The sequence below is a fragment of the Herpailurus yagouaroundi genome, unplaced genomic scaffold, assembly GCF_014898765.1.
Source record: "Herpailurus yagouaroundi ecotype Mexico unplaced genomic scaffold, PumYag 190, whole genome shotgun sequence".
Classification (NCBI taxonomy): domain Eukaryota; kingdom Metazoa; phylum Chordata; class Mammalia; order Carnivora; family Felidae; genus Herpailurus; species Herpailurus yagouaroundi.
In genome coordinates this window covers 31,055,253-31,076,483 of record NW_024412421.1, presented here as the reverse complement: position 1 = coordinate 31,076,483, position 21,231 = coordinate 31,055,253, and the positions used below count along the sequence as shown (strand labels likewise).

Below are 21,231 nucleotides of genomic sequence, written 5' to 3'. Positions count from 1 at the left end.
CCAGGCCGGGGAACTTGGAATGCGCGAAAATGATTTTGATGGCCACACTGACCTACTGGATTTTCATCTCCAGGCTTTGTCACTGATGGCAACTCCAGGCTGCTTGGCAGTGCCCAGATCCGCCAAGTGAGGGTCCGGGAAAGCTCTTGCTCTCGTGCCCCACAGCTGCAGGCTTCTCGTCATGGGTGCCGCGCACCCTACTCCTTGGATGTTGAAGACCTGTCAGACTATGGGGAAGGCTGGAATGCCTCCGTCCTCAACAACAGCAGCGGCCTCTCCCGGGCTTGGCAGTACGAGAGCCAGAGCCAGCGCCGAGGGTATCCCTTCTGGGGCAAACTAAGCATGTACCGGGGAGGCGGTTACGTGGCCCCCCTGGGGACCGATCGCAGAAGCACATCGAGGTAAGACTCACTTGATTCACATGTGGCCAAGGAAAGCCAGGTGCTAGAGTCCAGGTCTGATTGGGGGGTGTAGCCAAGTCCATTCACGCTGCTATGGGGCGAGACTGGGGGTCTCTGAAGTATGCAGGTGGGATTTCCAGGCCCCTGGACACTGCAGTCTCCCAGGTGGAGGGGAGGTCCCTCTCCAGCACCCTCAGGCTCGTGGGCTGAGTCCGGTGGCCTCGGCTGGAGCCAGTGTAGGGATGGGGAATTCCACCAACCACACAAAGCCATCCACCACCAGGCAGATGGGAAGCGATTAAGGCTCTTCACCTTACCCAGAATTCTGCTATGCACAGTGAATTACAGGACCAGAGAATAACACAGAGTTGGGAGCATTCACTGTTTTTACGGTAGCAGAAGCAAGCCTGCTCTTTGTCCGAAGGATGCCATCTCACCTTCGTCTCCTGAGGTTGCTCACTATAAACACAGCCTCGAGAAATGGCTTGGGTAAAGCCCACAGAGGACCCTGCATTCCTGGAACACCCAACATGGTGGTGCAAGGACACGCAGGGCACATGCAGACCACCTCTCCTGGCACACTCGAGAGTTCGAGCGTCAGAGGTGTTAAACCCTGGCACAGTTTCCTGTTAACTTTGCAGACCCAGGCAAGTTAGTGAATCCACGTGAACCTCAGTCTCCTCCCTGTATTCTTACAAAACCAAGGAACACTGGTAACAAATCCCCAAGGAGAACCACTGGCAGGGGACCCCTGGGATTAAGGACAGGTCAGGGATAGTTTCTTTTGGCACAAAAGGTGTTTTCCTGCCACTTGGAACAACTGATACTCTTTCTTCTGCACACCAAGCAGGATACAGACCCACTGGAGACAGGGCATGTTTTAAAATGTTTAAAAATAGTCCATCATTATTGCTGTCTCACACACACACACACACACACACACACACACACACACACACACACACTTTCTCTTCACAATGTTCCTGACAAGGTGGTGTCAACACCATTGCAGAGGAGGAAACTGAGTCATGGAGAGGTTATTAGTTTGCCTGCAAGGCAGTCAGGGTTTGAACCCAGGTCCATGTAGTACACGCTCTTTCCGCAGCAGCAGTGGGCAGACCTCCAGAAACTGGTCTTATGTGAACTGCCAGCCCAAGAGAGATTTCAACAGCGGCGGCTGACTACCTAAGCCCCTGATTTTCTACGCACTTCCTCTTACTCGGTGATCCTTGAACTTTAAAAAGAATCACAATTAAAAAAAAAAAAAAAAAAAGGCATCACAATCCCAGGAAGGGCTCATTAAAGCACAAATCCCCAGTCTCTGCCCCCGGAGTTTCTGTTTTGGGAGATCTGGGGTGGGGCCTGGCAATCTGCATTTCTAACAAGTTTCCACAAGAGGCGGATGCAGTACGGGGACCACACTTGGAGGACCTTTGCTCTGACAGCCAGGAGACCATGGGTGCCAAGACACTGCACCATGGGTGGGGAAACTGTGATCACTCCCAGGAGCAGTCCCAAGGCCCTGTGGCCCAGGGCACGGAGCTGAGTCAGAGGGAAAATTTTCCACAGGAAGCCCTGGCTTTCTCCCGGGGCAGAGCGGGTAGGGAGCCACTGCAGATGGAGATGTCTCTAAATACTCCTCTTCCTACAGAATTCTCCAGTACCTGTTTGACAACACCTGGCTGGACAGCCTGACCAGAGCCGTTTTTGTGGAGTTCACGGTCTACAACGCCAATGTCAATCTGTTCTGCATCATCACTCTGACCCTGGAGACCGGCGCCCTGGGTGGGCAGCCTCGCCTGTGACCCCACTTGCGTTCTGGACGACAGACGCCCCTCCCTCTGGGCCAGGGCTCCTGACCAGGCTGGGCCTCGCTGCCCCAGGGCCAGAGCTCCAGGGCAAATGGTTGTTTGGGAGATTCGGGGCGGGTCTTGGTTGTCCCCGGGCACCCAAAGGCCAGGCTCCAGGGCTGCACCAGCCTTATTCCTAGTTGCCCTCACTTCTCTCTGGCCTGTCTCCCAAGACACTCTAAGGGAATGCAGTTGGGGTTTGAAAGCATCTCATATTCTTTTTTTTTTTTATTTTTTTACTTTTTTTTTTTTTCAACGTTTATTTATCTTTGGGACAGAGAGAGACAGAGCATGAACGGGGGAGGGGCAGAGAGAGAGGGAGACACAGCATCGGAAACAGGCTCCAGGCTCTGAGCCATCAGCCCAGAGCCTGACGCGGGGCTCGAACTCACGCGAGATCACGCGAGATCTCGCGAGATCGTGACCTGGCTGAAGTCGGACGCTTAACCGACTGCGCCACCCAGGCGCCCCAAGCATCTCATATTCTTGAGCTTCCCAATCTGGGGGAGGCAGGTTGAGGGGCTGGCAGGGAAGAGCTGGGGAGGGTGCAACCTGGGAACAGAGAAGTTCATCTAAAATAATACTTTACTACTCTGTACCTCAACCTACAGCATGAAGTACATTTTACATCATATTCCAACACACAGACACACAAATACACGTGAGACACAAGAGCTTCAAAAACATTTCCCTGAACTAGATGTACTGTGCTCTGATCTTTTCCCCCATTACCTGCCCTCCTCCCTCTTTTAACGCTTTCAAAATCTACTGAAAATGCGGCCCTAAAGCCTCTTCAGCTAATAAATCAATTTTCCTAAAAGTCAACCACCTCTCCTTTAAAAATTAAATGATTTTTAGTATCAAATTACATTTTTAATAAAACTAATACATGTCTATAGTTCTTTAAATTTCAGAACTGTGTAAAGTGAAAAGCAAATGGCCTTCAACTTCTATGATCACTGGCCACTGACAACATCGTGAAGCACTTCTATCACATCCTTATGGGGGGATGGTTATTTGTATACTTATACTCTATTTCTTTTTGCCACCTTTGCAGCTCTTAGGACCAATTAAACAGTTTGTTCCCAAACACACCTGATTAAATTATATGTTTCTAAAAGATGAAAAGTGAGGGGTGGTTGTCAGGTCTGGTTGGTTCAAGCAGTCCACCGATGTCGGCAAGGACTCAGGTTGTTTGTGTCTCTCCATTCTGCCATTCTTGGGGTTGGCTTTGTCTTCAGAGGCAGTAGCCTTATTAGTCAGATTGTTTTTTTTCTTAAAAGATAACTAAAATATCATTACAATATCTGCCAAAAAGAAAAGATACACAAATGGAGGAAAGGTGATTCAAAAGAAGGTTGAATTTCAGGCATATTGGTCAATAGATGAATCGGTCTTCAGTGAACTCTTTTTAGGTGAATTGGCTTTAAGTGAGCCAGCCTTGGGGCAACTGGGTGGCTCAGTCGGTTAAGCATCTGGCTCTTGGTTTCAGCTCAGGCCATCATCTCACGGTTTCGTGGGTTCGAGCCCCGTGTCAGGCTCTGTGCTGACAGCACAGAGCTTGCTTGGGATTCTTGGTCTCCCTCTCTCTCTGCCCCTCCCTCACTCACACTGTCTCTCTCAAAATAAATAAACTTAAAAAGTTAAAAAAAAAAAAAGTGAGCCAGCCTGGAGCAGATTAATGTTAAGTGGGCAGTTGTGCTCTGGCTGGAGGTGACTGAGGACACAAATGGAGGCTACCAGATGCAGAGGGTAGGGGACGGCTCTCCCCGTGCAGCTCCCGGCATCCTTTCTGACGAGTGCATTGTCGTTGGCATCCCCCGTGTGTCCCTGTCCAGTCCCTTGGGTTTTTAGGTCTGAAGGACCTTTATCTTCTCTTCTGCCCTGGCCAGTCCTAAGAAGGGCCTGAGATTGCATCATGGCACAGATGACTTCCAGTCAGAAGCGGTGGCTCTGAGCAGGCAGGTGACCAGTAATGAACAGAACGTGTTTTGCTTCCCAGGAACCTTCTTTGCACATGCGAACCTGCAAAGCCTGCGCCTGTACCCCTTCACTGACGGCTGGCACCCCTTCGTGGTAGCAGCAGAGGTCATCTACCTCCTGTTCCTTCTCTACTACATGATTGTGCAGGTGAGGGGTAGACTAGGGCTCCCTGGGCTGGAGGTGGCAGTGCGCCTGTCCCATCTCACACACCTTCCCTGGAATGAGGCCAGCAGAAGGGAGAGGGAAAGGTTCTGTCTGCCTGTTTGCCATGGCAACTTTCCGGTCCTTCTGCAGTCATGAGGACCCACCCAGCTCAAGGACCAACTTTCAGCACCTCTCAGGAACTAAGATTCAGAGGCTGGTCCTTCCCGGATGGGGAAGGGAGAGGAACTGAGACCTTCCAAAAATGTCATAGGTGGGAGACAGAGACAGGTGACTGTGCTCCCTGTGGTCTGGTTCACCTGTGGTCCCTGGGAATTAGGAAACAGTCCCCTTTGCCACTTTTACAACCATGTTGCAAAATGAAGGTACAGACATTGATAATGATGGGGATTTGAGGAGGCGGGGAGCTCATTTGAAGCTTGGGATATGGCCTGCCCCTTCCCCCACCAAAAATGCAAATCAGGTCTCTTAAAAGGACATCCCCAACCCCTGCTCAACAGCCACGACAAACGCTTGAAAATAAGGATGATACCTTGAGTGCCTACCACGTGATTCACGTTGCTCTAAGAATGCTGCATGGATTTTCTCCTACAATACCAAGAGAAAGGTTCTATTGGCTCCATTTCACAGAGTAGGAAGCTGAAGTCCAGAGACATTAAGTAATTTATCCAAGGCCAAAATTGAACCCAGAGAGTCTAACCCCTGAACTTGACACTCTGCCTCGCCATGAGGCTCATAAACCTGGATCCCACAGGGTCTCTGAACATCGCCAGTTCAAACCAAACAGGGAACAGTTACCAAAGAACAACCTAAGTCTTTGCATTTTTCTAGAACATCAAAGGAGGCCCATCTGCCTACCTACCTCTGGGCTGCCCTCACCCTCTGCCTGCAGCTGCTTCAGAACGCTTCTTTCCAAAACCCTTAAATCTTTCTCAAAATACTGCTTAAGCAATTTTTAAAATCTCTCTCCGTCCCTTTATGATGGAGGTGTACTTAGCCAAACAGGAGTCCTTCCTCCCTAAGAGTGAGTAGGAGGAGGGAAATAGAACAGACAATAGAAGAGTCTCTTTAGTGGGGGTTGGGGAGTGGGACAGTGGGGGAGGCCTAGAACTTACACAGCACAATTCCTTTTGACTTGCAACACCTGATGAGGAAACGGAATTAAAAATAAAGTCTCTGGCCAATCTAGAAAACCTCTCCACAAAGGCACAAAGGTCAAGGGAAAAAAAAAAAAAACTAACAAAATTATTTATTTCTAATTTATTTATTTTTATTATATTATTTGTTATTTCTAATCTATTCATTTATTCTAATTGTGGTAGATTATGTATACCATTGTGTATGTTCTATGTTATAGTATATGTTATTTTAATTGTGTATATTTTATATCTTACGTATTATATATACATAAAAACACGTATATATAATATATAACAAAGTTTACCGCTTTAACCACTTTTAAATGTACAACTCGGTGGCATTAAGGACATTCACGTTGTTGTGCAAAAACCATCACTACCATCCATCCATCCATCCTTCCATAACTTTTTTCCTCCTGCAAAATTGAAACTGTACCTATTAAACAATAACTGTCCACTTTCCTCGAAGAAAACAACTTTTCTTATTGAATAAGCATTAAACTAGAAGTTAGGAACATCCCAGGCAATCCACTAAGAGATTCCAAAAACAGATAGGAATCTCACCCTTGCATATTGCTGGGCAGATAGGACCCATTACATACTCCTTCTTAAGATAAACACTAATTAATCCTCAAGAGGATTTATGGCATATCTATCCCACTAGTCCACTCTAAATTCACCTGGTAATTGGGGTGGCCACTCGTGTTTGCTAACTATCTTTATCAAAAGAAAAATAGGGGCACCCGGGTGGCTCAGTTCGCTGAGTGTCTGACCGGCTCAGGTCATGATCTCACAGTTCATGAGTTGGAGCCCCATATCGAGCTCTCTGCTGTTAGCACAGAGCCGGCTTCAGAGCCTCTGTCCCCTTCTCTCTGCCCTCCCTCGCTGACACTCTCTCAAAAATGAATAAACATTTAAACAAAAAAGTAAAAATAAACATATATATTCACAACAGGAGGTAATTTTGTAATTTGGGGCCAGGTGCCTGCCATTTGGCTCCTACCCTCCTGGGGAAACTGGGAGTGAAGGGCACTACCTTCCTTCATGATCACATGTCAGACAGAAAGCTCCCAGGTCCTTTAGAAAAACATTCTTGAGGCTCGCTGAACTTTTAAAAAGATTGACACGCACCTCAAAGGGGCAGAGAAAGAATTCACAATTACAAGTTTTCCGAAGTAAATACCCTGTGAAAGGGTGGGAGGGTCTTTCTCCTTCCCCAATTTTTTGCATCAGAGAGAATTAAATGTTTTTCTTATTTTTGCTGTATTTACTCTTCCGTGCCTTCCAAATTCCCGCAGCCCGAGTTGGTGATGGGGCAGATGGGGTCTGTGCACAGTGCTGGGGAGAGGCCCCAGGCACTCTAGGCACGTGGGGCCAGGGCTTTAAGGAGCCTCTCCAGGATACAGTAGACCCCTGCTGGAGGGTCATCTTGGGTGGCTGGGAGAGCTTTGGTTGAAGGGGTGGGGAGCCACAATTCTGGCCACAGCATTTGGTACAACCTCCAGCTCCTTTCTCAGGGCAAGGTCATGAGGAAACAGAGGTGGCGCTATTTCCATAGCAAGTGGAATCTTCTGGAGCTGACCATCATCCTGGCCAGCTGGAGCGCCCTGGCGATGTTTGTGAAGAGGGCTGTCCTGGCAGAACGTGACATCCAGCACTACCGGAACCATGGGAAGGAGTAAGTGGCTCTGCCTCAGCTCCCAACTCCCACACTAGATCTGCTTCCTCCAGCTCTGTGGTCCCAGGGTCAGAGGGAGGCTTTTGAACAAAAATTTTTTTAACATTTATTTATTTTTGAGAGACAGAGAGAGACAGACCATGAGTGGGGGAGGGGCAGAGAGAGAGGGAGACACAGAATCCAAAGTGGGCTCCGGGCTCCCAGCCGTCAGGACAGAGCCCCACACGGGTTGAACTGACCTGAGCCAAAGTTGGATGCTCAACAGACTGAGCCACCCAGGCGCCCCCAGAGGAAGGCTTTTGAAATCCTGTTGATCCTCAGAGGATCACGGGTCACTCTTTAAAAAGTAACTAAAGCTACCACTTAAATTCAGGTTTAGGGCCTGAAGCATACACAGTTGGAGAGGGCTCTTTTATGACAAAATGGAACAAAGCTTACTTTTGCAAATCCTACGAAAACAAAAGACCTTGTGACACCGTGGTAAGGTCCCTGCCCAAAAGCTGTAGCAGAACGCCAGTCAACCTACATCTGCTACAGAGTGTCCTACATCATTTACAACCTACATCATTTACAAAGGGTCCACTCTATTAGGCAGGATGTACTAACCCACCAGATCCTCATAAGAACCCAAGGTGGTAGATGTTATTATTACCCAAAAGTAGGTTCGCCTCTTGGGAACCATCCAGCCAAAAGACATGACCAAACCAAAGAATAGGAAAAGAAGCATTTTACTTGCAATAAAGGAGAACATCAAGGATCTTTCCCAAAGTGGTCTCTCCAAATAACAAAAATGGGGAAGTTTTAAGGGAAGGGTGAATACATATTCTTGAAGGGGCTACGCAATGGAGAATACAGTGTGGAGTTGGGGCAGAAGTCATCTTAGTGTAACTGAGTCCAAGTCAAAGTCACTAGGACTGGCAAAGGTCAGCATTGTCAATTCTCTGGCTTTAGTTGGTCTGGTATCTGAGTACTCAAGGGGGTTTAGATCCTGCAAAGATAACTCAAGAAATGTGCCCCAGGTCAGTCTTCACTTTATCATTGTTGATTGTCCTTCATAGGATCAAATTACCTCCTGGCCTGATAATGGCTGTTTTGTCCGTACATTCCTTCACAAGATGGCAGAGGGCCTAAAATGACTTCTGAGGTCAGGAAAGCTATGCCTGGGGCCAGCTGGGTGGCTCAATCAGTTAAGCATCTGACTCTGATCTCAGTTCAGGTCTTGATCTCAGTCAGGGTTGTGAGTTCAAGCCCTACATTTAAAGGTGGCAGAGAAGTAATTTAAACCTACCTTGTGTGAGAGGTTCAGTCACTAGAGCACACAACTCTTGACTTTGGGGTTGTAAATTCAAGCTTCATTTTGGGTACAGAGATTACATAAAAATAAAATCTTGGGGCTCCATGCATGCCCAGTGCTGAGCCTGCTTAAGATTCTCTCTGGTCCTCCCCTGCTAGCTCTCTCTAAAAAAGTTTTTTTTTTTTTTCAACATTTTTTATTTATTTTTGGGACAGAGAGAGACAGAGCATGAACGGGGGAGGGGCAGAGAGAGAGGGAGACACAGAATCGGAAACAGGCTCCAGGCTCTGAGCCATCAGCCCAGAGCCTGACGCGGGGCTCGAACTCACGAACCGCGAGATCGTGACCTGGCTAAAGTCGGACGCTTAACCGACTGCGCCACCCAGGCGCCCCTAAAAAAGTTTTAAATAAATACCTGTTTTAAAATCTTGAAGGGGTGCCTGGCTGGCTCATTTGGTAGAGCTTGCAACTCTTAATCTCAGGGTCATGAGTTTGAGCCCCAGACGATGGATGTTTAGATTGCTTAAGTAAAGTCTTAAGGAAATATATTAAAAAGGAAACAACAACAACAAGAAACCTAGCTTGTAAGTCTCCAGGATCCCAATCCTTACATCAAACCACTGTGTTTCTTGACTCAGTGATTTTATTGATATAGCTAACATTTATTTATTGTTGGATGCCATATACTGTTATAAAAACAGCACTTTAAAAAAATTATCCCATCTACTTTAATCTTCCTAAAACTTCTAAAAGATAATACTATCAACATCCCTTTTTTACAGATAAGGAAACTGAGGCTCAGAAAGGATGTCTGTGCAAGGTCACAGAATTTGGAAACGGAAATGCAGGGCCTATAAGAACTCTGCATTCCTAACCTCCACCCTAGATGGTCTCATTCAACTCACAAGCCCTCACTGAGCTCTTCCCTGTACCACGCCCATGGCGCCAGCCAAGTCAGGACAAAAGTTTCACCCTCTCTCCAGGCACCCTTCCACAGAAAGGTCTCCGTATCAGTTGAGTTCTTTGAGTTCAGAAATTATCAGGAGTGCTTTTATTTTTTACTTAAGCTGGTTGTAAATCTTATGCAGAACGGCATTTCTAAAACTTAAAGGTGTTTGAACTCTTGAAGGGATCTGCAAAAGATGACCTGGGGTCCAAATCCAGCCCGCCACCTGTTTTTGTAAATTAAGTTTGTTGTTTTTTTTTTATTTTTTTTTCAACATTTATTTATTTTTGGGACAGAGAGAGACAGAGCATGAACGGGGGAGGGGCAGAGAGAGAGGGAGACACAGAATCGGAAACAGGCTCCAGGCTCTGAGCCATCATCAGCCCAGAGCCCGACGCGGGGCTCGAACTCACGGACCGCGAGATCGTGACCTGGCTGAAGTCGGACGCTTAACCGACTGCGCCACCCAGGCGCCCCTTGTAAATTAAGTTTTAATGGAACACTGCATCATCACCTGTTCCTTACATACTGTCCATGGCTGCTTTCCTGATAACAACTGTCAACAGAGTTACTGGGACAGAAACTATCTGGCCCACAGAACCTCAAATACATACCATCTGACCCTTTGCAGAAAAACTCCTGCTTAGAGAACAAAGCCTGAGTTCTAGGAAGAAACAGTGGTGAGTTTTAGGTTATACATGATTAAGACCATTAACAGCCAGTGTGATTTGTAAATCATCACTGTCCCCCTACATTAACCACGCTTTATAATTCCTCACCGTGACCTAAAACATATTTGGTTCTCAATATCCACATAGACAGGGTTTTACTCAGATGGGTTAAAAAACAATCTTATAGTAAGAGAGTTCTCTTCACACTGAGTGTCAGAAAATATAAATCTGCCACTTTTGACAAAAACCAGAGTAAAACGTGGAATTACATGAAACCCTCAGTTGCATTTGGTTAATCAATTAACCAAAGTTTTGTGTTAATTTCAGAAACTTGTAAGCTTTGTTTGCTTGTTGGAATAGATAAGTCATTCTATAACCAGATCCTGAATTTTTAAAGTATTTTTTAAGACCAAGTGATTTGCTTCATATTCTCCTTTCAACTCAGTGCTTCCCAGGCCTGGCTCCTCAGCAGAATTGCCCAGGGAGATGATCAAACCCTGACGCCCAGGCCACATCCCAGACCTACTAGGTCAGTGCTGGGGACAAGGCCCGCTCTAGTATTTTCATTGTCTCCCTGGTTATTCTAACCTGCAGCCAAGGCTGAGAACCATGCTTTCATTAGAGCTGTCATCACAAAAGAGGGCTTACATAGTTACTTTTCCACGCATATGAGCAATTAAATGGCGCAAAAGAGGGTTAGGTGTTTTAAGAGAGACAGGAAAAAGATGCTGCGGGAACCAAAGGAGGAAGCTGCCATCCATACCAGCGGCCCCATATGCTCAAAGGGAAGGAAGATTCTGGAAGGCAGGAGATTAGGGAAAAGGACAGCTTTCACTCAGGCGTTATATATGTATATTAAATGCATTTAAAACCTGAGATCATATAATTTTGTTCTTTAACCTGTGCTCCATCCATGTCACTGGATAACGGCCTACACCATTTGAACGACACACCAATATTAAGACTGAATTTAAAGCACAAAGGCACGGACGGGAATTAAGGGCAGGGTGGGATGGTGGGAAGAACCAGACTTCGGAGTCAGGCCTGGATCCAACTCTTTTTCTTCCACCACGAGTTGTATCGCTATGTCACTAGCTGGGTGACCTGGTGCCAACTCTTCCTCGTCCTCATCCATGAAACAAAGACAGAAACACTTGCCTCAGCCAGTGGTCTCGAAGGCCAAACACAGCTGAGGTTCATCAGGCCCTCAGCACAGAAACTGAATGATACTTCCATCCTTCCTTCAAATGTAAGGGTAATGTGGACATACACTCAGACAAATGTGAGGGAGGAAGTGGCATCTAGTAACCCCAGACCAGGAGGGGAGGGTCACAGAACTCCCTCAGTTCCATCTTCTTGACCCTGGGAGGATGCTTCCTTTGCCATTCTTCCATAGCTCTGCAGCCATTAACCAAAACTGGTAGGTAACGGTCCCATGACCCCCATCACTACCACATCACTACCATCATCACCATTACCCTCACCACCACCACCAACATGCTACCACATCACCTCCATCATCATCGTCGTTGTCATCCCTATCATAACCATCATCCTGACCACGATCACCGTCACCCTCACCACCACCATCATCGTCCCTACCACATCGCCTCCATCACCATCATTGTCGTCATCCCTATCATAACCATCCTCCCCACCACCATCACCGTCTCTACTCTCATCTCCATCACTGTCATCCCCATCTCATCATTACATAGCTGGGGAACTGGACTAGCCTTATATCTCCCAGATCTGTTGTGGGAAGTGATGGGCTCTGAGATCATGATAAATCTAATCCTACATCCTGGGCTGAGGATCCAGCATCGTGACAGCCCAGAAGAGCTCTGGCTGAGCTTCTCACAGTCTCTGAGACTCACCCTCCCTTTTGGTCCTACAGGGGGATCAGTTTCAGTGAGACAGCAGCAGCTGATGCTGCCCTTGGCTACATCATTGCCTTCCTGGTACTGCTGTCCACAGTGAAGCTTTGGCATCTGCTCAGGTTGAACCCCAAAATGAACATGATCACATCTGCCCTGCGCCGTGCTTGGGGGGACATTTCAGGATTTATCATCGTCATCCTTATCATGCTTCTGGCTTACTCCATTGCAGTGAGTGGTTCTTTTGCTAAAACCTTCGGGGCTGGTCTCCTTGGAAGCAAAGGCTTCTCAATGGTGGTGGTCGTTGGGGGGAGGTGGGGAGGGGCACATGCACTGAGGGTTAGCGTTAAGACTTTGGAACCTGGGGGAGATGGTGGATATTCTGAGTCCAGGGCTTTGCAGCTGGGGGCTCATAAACCGGCCACCCCAAATGGCAAGGGTGGAGACATCGGCTGGATAAGAGTAAGGAGGTATAGTCTCTAAGACCAAGAGGGCCAACTACCTCCAATAAAGGATTCCTTTCTGTACCCGGACCCTGCCTGGAAATGCTACTTCTCCTGACACTCCACATGCTCAGACACGGATAGAGCATTCGCTCTGTGCTCGGGGGGTGGAGGGGGGTGCTGGAGATGAACTGGGCAGAGATTAGCCTACATATGGGTAGGCTATGTCACTGCTTGGTGCCCTACACGAGGCATGAACTTAACAGGGCCAAAAATCATTTCATTCAGCCCCTTGACACTGAGAACATTTTGGCAGTCACGTCTCTTTTGCGAATGAAAAAAAAAAATACTGCCAACTCTTTTATTACCAATTATGTGGGAAAAAAGACCCTCTGCCACATCTTGCTCTCCATCTAAATATAACCCCCATCGCCTCCAAGTCCACGTTCCCCATAATACCACAGCTTTCACTCCTCCGTGCCCCTTTACCCAATCCTGACCCACTCTCCACCCCAGCCCCTCTCCCAGTTCTTGCCTTGGCCCCATCCAGTCTTACCTTCCACCATCCCTGAGCTGCACACCACACAGTGGTCTCTCTTATCCTAGTTACCACTCTCTCTCTAGCCCTCTCCCCTTTCCTTAGCCACCCTTTTCCTGTCCCTATCACCTCCACCCTGACTCCCCACTACCTAACTACTGCCTCTCCCTCTCCCACCCTTAGAAATGGGGTAAGGAGCACTGATGGAGATGGGGGGAGTTTGGTTTTATCACAAGTACTTCACTGGACCCCTTAATTCACATGGATTTATTCAGTCCTCCATCTGCAGTATAGGAGCTACAGGGACACTGGCCGTGTCCGGAGATGAGAAGTCATCAGTTCAGAGCAAAGGGAGTGCTGGGCCTCCCTTGACATAAGAGCAGCAATCTTTGGAGGAAAGCGTGCTGTGGTGAGGAGGAAGTATAGGAGACGCCCTGCCCAGGCAGAAGCCTGTTGTCATCCAACCCAACTCCCCCAAAGCAAAGAGGCTGGAGCCTCAGAGAGCCCAGTTTCATCCCTGAGTCACCTGAGTGAACTGCAGCCATCTGAGTGAACACAGTAGTGGCCTAGTGGGTGGTGCTGAGCCCCAGAAGGGGATACGCATTCCTTACAGAACTGGGTAGGTACACACACACTCACTTGCAAGCCCTCATAGGTACGGTTTTGCGGGGCCAAGGATAAGGCTGACCCAGAACAGAGACTCTGTCAAACAACAGGCTTTGGGGGTGGGGGGTGGGGAGGTCACTTGGTTTCTTTTCCTGTTCGTGAGGACTCTTTCCATTACAGTCAAACTTAATATTTGGTTGGAAACTCCGTTCCTACAAAACCCTCTTCGATGCAGCAGAAACAATGATCAGCCTCCAGCTAGGAATCTTTAACTACGAGGAGGTAATGGGGTGGGGTCGGGGGAACATGGACACGGCCATCTACACCAAGCCTTTATGAAAATGAGAAAAAGCACCCTCCTCAAATGTCTCTCCCTGAATGGATGCACCCCTTGGGTCCATGGCCTGGCAAGCACAAGGCAACTTTGGACAAATAAACAGTCCCCTTCCTCTAGGCAGACAGCCCCATACTAGGGCCCACAGTTTGCCCTGGGAACCCCTGCTTACAGGAGCACACCATGCACTGAGTACTTAGGAGAGGACTGGGCTGGGAGGTCTCTAGAAGGGAATGCTCCCAGCCCTAGCCAGAAATGGTGCCTTATATTTGGAAATGGTGGCAGTAGGGAGTAGGGGGGTGCTATCTTTTTCTTTTCCTGGCAGCTTGTTTTGTTTTGTTCTGTTTACTGAGAGAGAGAGAGAGACAGAGAGAGAGAGAGAGAGAAAGAGAGAGAGCAGGGGAGGGGCAGAGAAAGGGAGAGGGAGAGGGAGAGAATCGAGACTCTGCACTGTCAGTGCAGAGCCAGGTTCAGGGCTCAAACTCACGAACTGTGAGATCATGAGCCAAAGTCAGCTGCTTAACCAACTGAGCCATCCGGGTACCCCGTCTCTTGGCAGCTCTTGAGAGCGATGCCCGTGCTCTCAGCTGCCAGACAAAAGGGATCCTTCCTGGTTCCAGGCTCTGCCTAGTCTGAGAACCAGTTTTCCCTCTGAGGATGGCTATGGGGAAGTGGCTACCAGGACACAGGACTTCTGGGGGTGACTCTTGGCTTTCTTCCTGACAGGTCCTGGACTACAGCCCAGTGCTTGGCTCCTTCCTGATTGGGTCCTGCATCATTTTCATGACATTTGTGGTGCTGAATCTATTCATCTCTGTCATCCTGGTGGCCTTCAATGAGGAGCAAAAATATGATCAGGTGAGTCCCTTTGGCTTATTCTTCAACAGTCATTGACCCTGAAGTAGGAAGTGACTGAGCAGCACTAGACATTAGGGGGACGTGAGAGACCTCTGTAGCTCAAAGCCCTCATTTCATGGGAGGGGAAATAGGTCCAGAAGGAGGAAATACCTTCCTCAAGAATACAAACAAATGAAGGGCAGACTAGAATCGGGTCTCCTGATTCCCAAGGTGGCACTTGGTTCATGACCCCAGCGATGCTCAGCCCTGAGTGTACATTAGAATCACGTGGGGGCTTTTGGGATGCCTGCTGCTGCATTGAGACCAATATACACAGAATCCTTGGGTGAATGAGCCAGGCACGTGTATTTCTGAAATCTTCTCAGGTGATTTTAGTATACAGCCAAGGCTGAAACCTTTTAAAAAGTTATTAAGGCAGACAAGTTAGGTGATACAAACCTTAACACTCCATGAAGAGGACAGTCTCTATTCAGAGAAGTACAAATGGGGTGGAAGGCAGGAAGCTTTTATAGGATAAAAGAATAAAGAACAAGGAAGAGAAAAATGAAAATATATCTGACTGACTGGGGCCACACAGTCAATCTTGTTTGTGGCGAGATGGAAAAGAAAAGAAGTATAGGGCTCAGAGGTGGCTTGGTGTTTGGAGGTTGGCTAACCTGATACACTGCATTCTGATAAAGGGAAGCATTTACAGGGACACAAAAGTTCTCTAAGCTTCAGTCTGCTGACACGGCACCCCAGGCTGGAGCAGCTCCATCTTGGGCCCAGAAATTTGTTTCAACAAGTCATATGGTAACAAGTTTAAATTTTGAGAAGACGGCAAGCTATTTCCCAAAGCAGATGCACCAATTCACGTTCCCAGCAGCAACACATGAGGGTCTTTGTACATACATTCCTAACAGCCCCTATTGGGGGTGGTAGAGGGAATACTGTCATTCTCATCACAGGGGAAGAAGAAACATCAGGGTAACGGTGGGAGCACACACCCCTGGGATTCCCAGAAGAAGGGGTATCCCAACAGAAAACTGACTCTACCCAGTGCAGTGACTTTGGCAGAGACCAAGTTGAACAATAAAACCATGGTTTCCCCTTAGGAAGGAAGAAACCCCCCAAAGAGAATGGTTCTATGTATGTCGTATGGTTCTTTTTCCCTCTACAGCTGTCGGAGGAAGGTGAGATTGCCGAATTGTTGCTGGCGAAAATACTCGGTTTCCTGGGCATTAAATGTAAAAGAGAGGACCCTGGAAGTGGCAGGAAACAGCCCGAGTTGCTGTCAGAGGTCCGGCCTCCCTGTACCTGTGTCAGCTGCACCCAAGCTCTAAGCTCTTCATCCACACACGAACATCGATAGAGGGGGAAGGCCAGAGCCTTGGGCCTATGCTTCCCAGTGATTCTGCAGTCTCTCCAGGCCAATGTTTTTCTGTGTCCACAGAAAAGTCACCAAGCCTGGCAAGTAAAAAAAATAAGAAAAATATACGCTTAAGTACATTCAATTGCCACTATTGTCATAGACTGTTCAAATGTATTTCCTCCTAGAAATAAAACAAATACTGTCTGGAGTTTGGGGAAAAAAATGATCTCTACGGACTATTTCATCTTCTTGGTTGGTCGGGGATTGCTTCTGAATGATTGTATTTCAGGGTTTCTCAAATTGTGTCCAAGAGGTGTTAATGGCCATCGCTCTCCCTCTCTCTCTCTCTCTTCCTCTCGAGAGGAACACAGTAGCATAAACTGGGTAGCTTAAACCAAAAGAAATTTATGGTCTCCATCCCAGAGGATAGAAGCCCCAAATCAAAGTGTCAATGGGGCCAGGCACCCTCTAAAGACTCTGGAGAAGAGTCTTTTCTTCTAACTTCTAGTGTCCTTTGGTATTCCTTGGCTTGTAGATGGATCATTCTAATTTCTGCCTATGTTATCACATGGCCTTCTCCCTGTGTGTCTGTCCCTGTGTTTCTTTTCTTCTTCTTATAAGATCTCTAGTCCTACTTAGTTTTTGTTAATGTTCATTTATTTTTGAGAGAGAAAGAGAGTGTGAGTGGAGGAGGGACAGAGAGAAGGAGACACAGAATCTGAAGCAGGCTCCAGGCTCCTAGCTATCAGCACAGAGCCCGATGCAGGGCTGGAACTCTTGTACGGAGAAATCATGACCCGAGCCAAAGTCAGACACTTAACCTGCTGAGCCACTCAAGCACCCCTCTGGTCCAATGAATTAAGGGCCCATCCTACTCCATTATTACCCCATCTTAACTAATGACATCTGCAACACCCCTATTTCCAAATTTGATCACATTTTGATTAGTAGGGGTTAGGCCTTCAACATTATTTCTTTAGGGGACAAAATTCAACATAATAGGTGTCATTCCCCCAGAAATGTTTCTGAATCAAATAAATATGACAAACACTAGATTATAAATGTTACACAAGTTCTTTAGCATGGGAACTGTGAGAGTTTTTAACATGCTAAATATGCATTGTGAGTCTCATGGAAAGAGGCGAGCACGCAAGCTAAAGTGTGCAATGATTCCCAAAACTTTTTGACCAAGGCATCCAGTTTTGAAGCACCCCAGTCAGGGCTAGTGTTCCTTAGGTGATACTTTGGGAACTGGTAATCTACATCAGTGGTTCTCAAGCCTGGCTGCATGCCCCAGACTTCATCCCAAACATCAGAATCTCAGAATCTTTGACCTAGGACCTAGGCATCAAAGTTGTTGTTGTTGTTGTTGTTGTTGTTGTTGTTGTTGTTGTTGTGTTTTGTTTTTAAAGTAGGCTCCATGCCTAGTGTGGAGCCCAACACAGGGCTTTAACTCAAGACCCCAAGATTAAGATCTGAGCTGAGATTAAGAGTCAGATGCTTGGGGCACCTGGGTGGCTCAGTTGGCTAGTCTCTCAGTTTCTGAGTTCAAGCCCCGCGTTGGGCTCTGTGCTGACAGCTAGGAGCCTGCTTCAGGTTCTGGGTCTCCCTCTCTCTCTTCCTTTCCCCTATACTCTCACTCTGTCTCTCTCTCTCTCTCTCTCTCTCAAAAATAAATAAACAGTAAAAAAAAAAGAGTCAGATGCTTAACTGACTGAGCCACCCAGGTGCCCCCAGGCATCAATAATTTTAAAGCCTCCCCAGGTGATTCCAATGTGCAGTCAGACTTGCTAACCATGCCCTAAATTCTGAGAACCACGGATCTAGACAATAAAAGGTGTTTAGGTGTCTGTGTGGATAAGGGCACGTTTCCCCTCCCCCGTGCAGGGGAGTGCACCTCACATATCCTCTCTAGCTCACTCATCTCCCGCCCCCAACACACACACACATACCTCCTCTAGGTTGCCTGCCCCAAATCCATTCCATGCTTTCCTCTTTGCTATGAGAACCCAACTTTGATCACGTAGCCATATACTCCTTTCCCAGGAGACTCATGGGAAAGTGTCCCTGTAGCCACATCAATGTAAATCCTGATTTGGATACTAATCCATTTCCCTTGACAATGAGGGATTTGGGGTAGTCACACGACCCAGTTCCAGCCAATGAAAACTGAAGTCTCTAGGACACTTCCAGGAAAGGTCTACTTGCCAATAAAAAGAGACACAAAGAGACGGCATCTTATGCTGCTAGACATGGTCTGGCCTGAGCAACACTCCAGGAACTTGTGCAGCTACTCTGACACCATGGGGAACAATCCAAAGACAGCAGAGCAGAAAGATGAGAGGAACATGAGTGCTTGATAACTGACTTCATCAACCCTGGAGCTGAACTACTGGCATCTATCTGGATGAGAGCTTATCGCTTCTCAGCCTTTTGGCTAAGATCAAGTGTATCTGGATGAGAGCTTAAATGTCTTTTTAGGACAGTTGAATCAGGATCTTACCCTGAATATAAAAAAAGGATCGTTCACAAGGAGCTACATAACATGCAACATACACAAAACCTTGGGGATTTCATCATCTTCTATCCAACCGAAAGCCCATCATCCATTGTTTATTGTGTCACGCATGAACATGAGCTAAATGTACAGGGATGCTCATCAGACAACCCATAGCATGGTATACACACAGGCCCCAATACACTGGTACAGAAACCTACCCAGATACACAGTCTGTTTCATTTATTTACTTATCTATCTATCTATCTATCTATCTATTTTTAAAATGTTTATTTTTTTGGGGCGCCTGGGTGGCGCAGTCGGTTAAGCGTCCGACTTCAGCCAGGTCACGATCTCGCGGTCCGGGAGTTCGAGCCCCGCGTCGGGCTCTGGGCTGATGATGGCTCAGAGCCTGGAGCCTGTTTCCGATTCTGTGTCTCCCTCTCTCTCTGCCCCTCCCCCGTTCATGCTCTGTCTCTCTCTGTCCCAAAAATAAATAAACGTTGAAAAAAAAAATTAAAAAAAAAAATAAAATGTTTATTTTTTTAAAGAGAGAGAGGGAGAGAGAATCCCAAACAGGCTTTTGTCAGCACAGAGCTCGACATGGGGCTCAATTTCCTGAAATGGGAGACCATAACCTGAGCTAAAATGAAGAGTCAGATGCTTAACCGACTTAGCCATCCAGGCACTCCAGTCTATTTGTTTTAAATATGAAAAGCTCTAAGATCTGGTGGAGAAGGTGTAAGTTATTCATCTAGTCTCCACTCCTTTTCTGACTGTAAATATCAAACTGGCAACTCCTTTAACTGTATTGCTATGAGAGGAAAAAAAGCTTAAAGAGATGAGTGGACCCCTTCTGACACACTTGAGAGAAAAGATCACAGGCAATTCTCAGGTGGTTGTACCAAACGTGCAGTGGGATGACCTTTTAAATCTCAAGCCATGGATGTTACAATGATTATCAATTAGGAAAAAAAATAATTTGTGATTAGCCTCAATACTTATTAGATTTTAAAAAATGACACACTGCCTATTGTTTTGGTGGAAGGGCATGTGATACAGGTCACAGACTGACGTGTGACCTTGTTCTTCCCACCAAATACATCAGTAGAGCTGGGAATAAATATTTTAGGGCATGGTTTGCATTGTGCTATATCGGCTTATAACAAAACAACAATAAAAACAGAATATTGATATGAGAAGCTAGCCAAGATCTGCAGTCTGGAGTAGACCACTGTGAGCCAGTCAGCATCCCAAAGGGAGGCAAGTGGCAGACCTTACAAGCAGTTGACCGTGAGCCCAACTAGAGGTCAAGTCCTGCTACTGCCACCTAGCAGCTGCTAAAGCTAGACATGCCTTCCCCATTCCACTCCCGGGCAAGTCAGTTAACTTTTCTGAGCCTCCCATTCCTCATCTCTGCAACGAAAGTAATACGTATCAGAAAGGGGTTTGGAGAGGATTAAAAAGGTAATGTTTGCACAGTCCCAGGCATATAGCAAGGAAAAGGAAACTGGAGCATGACAGCCCTTGCAAGCACTGCACAGATGTGCTAACAATGCCCATTTTGTAAGTGGGGTGGAAGCTCAGTGCAACAACATGGAAGTCTCCCAAACATCCCTTCACACACTCACATACACACACGCTTTAAGGTGTGTATAATAAGGAATATGTGAAGATGACAATCTGTAATAATGATGTGGAGCTTGAGGTGTTTTTCACTCCACTGTTTCTTCACTGATTCCTGCCCACGCCATAAAATTTGTGTTGACGGTGAAGTCTTTCCCAGAACTTAATTATTTTCTGTCTCCTTGGATGGGGACAGGACTTCTGTTTTTCTGGAAAGGCTTTGGTCCCAGGGCTGGCTACTTAAGCAAGGAACTGACCATGCTGGGTTTCAACTTTGCCCTTTGATTGCTCCTCCATTAGCTAACTGGCTCCCATCCAGTCTCCACCAGGGTGGACAAGTCTTTGCTTCTCTAGGAGCTTCTGTCTGTCCCCTGCATGGGGTACCCAGGCCTCTTGGGATCGGTAAAGTAATAAAGTGGGCTCCTGGATTGTTTCCAGTATTTCTCCAAGTCAAACAGAAACTATGTGTCAGAGCTACCTGGGCCAATACCCAACCACAGTCTCCTTTGAGAATGATTCTGTTTAGACCTGGCTATGAGTCCCGATCTGGGTGACCTTGGTCCTCTGTAGAAGCACGGGAGCATACTTAACGGGAATGGAGACACTCTATCTTTCCCAGGACCTCAGAGACCCAATGGCACGAGAATGCCCGCCCTGCGAAGCCACCTCTGCCGGAACCCTTCTCACTGCCCGGGCGGGTCCCCCAGGTTAGCAAAGCTGGAGCTGCTGACCTTGCACTTTCACTGCGGGGAAATTGACTCCCGGGAACTAGGCCCCGCCCGTTCCCCCCCAACCCCGCCAGCGACCCGCGGCGCCGCCCGGTAGGGCTCGGCCTGCTGCAGTAGGCCCCGCCCCTGACCCTCAGCCCCGACCGCAGGCCCTCCGCCCCTCTCTAGCGTCGCCCTATCCGAGGTCGCTCCCCGCCTGGAGTCCCCGCCCCCGCGCGCTGCCCTACCAGGCCCCGCCCCTCCACACCC

At 47.5% G+C, this 21,231-nt stretch overlaps 1 protein-coding gene across 1 annotated transcript in view; it reads left to right on the top strand.

Moving 5' to 3' along the window:
* LOC121009972 (polycystin-1-like protein 2) overlaps positions 1 to 16,847 on the top strand; it is a 96,694-nt gene extending 79,847 nt beyond the window's left edge. The window contains exons 36-43 of the mRNA XM_040443414.1: positions 74 to 401; positions 2,053 to 2,186; positions 4,254 to 4,381; positions 7,053 to 7,213; positions 12,022 to 12,232; positions 13,769 to 13,870; positions 14,649 to 14,780; positions 15,940 to 16,847. Of these exons, the coding sequence (XP_040299348.1) occupies positions 74 to 401; positions 2,053 to 2,186; positions 4,254 to 4,381; positions 7,053 to 7,213; positions 12,022 to 12,232; positions 13,769 to 13,870; positions 14,649 to 14,780; positions 15,940 to 16,131 (1,388 nt within the window). The 3' untranslated portion in view covers positions 16,132 to 16,847. The remainder of the gene's footprint in view (positions 1 to 73; positions 402 to 2,052; positions 2,187 to 4,253; positions 4,382 to 7,052; positions 7,214 to 12,021; positions 12,233 to 13,768; positions 13,871 to 14,648; positions 14,781 to 15,939) is intronic.
* Positions 16,848 to 21,231: the final 4,384 nt, after the last annotated feature.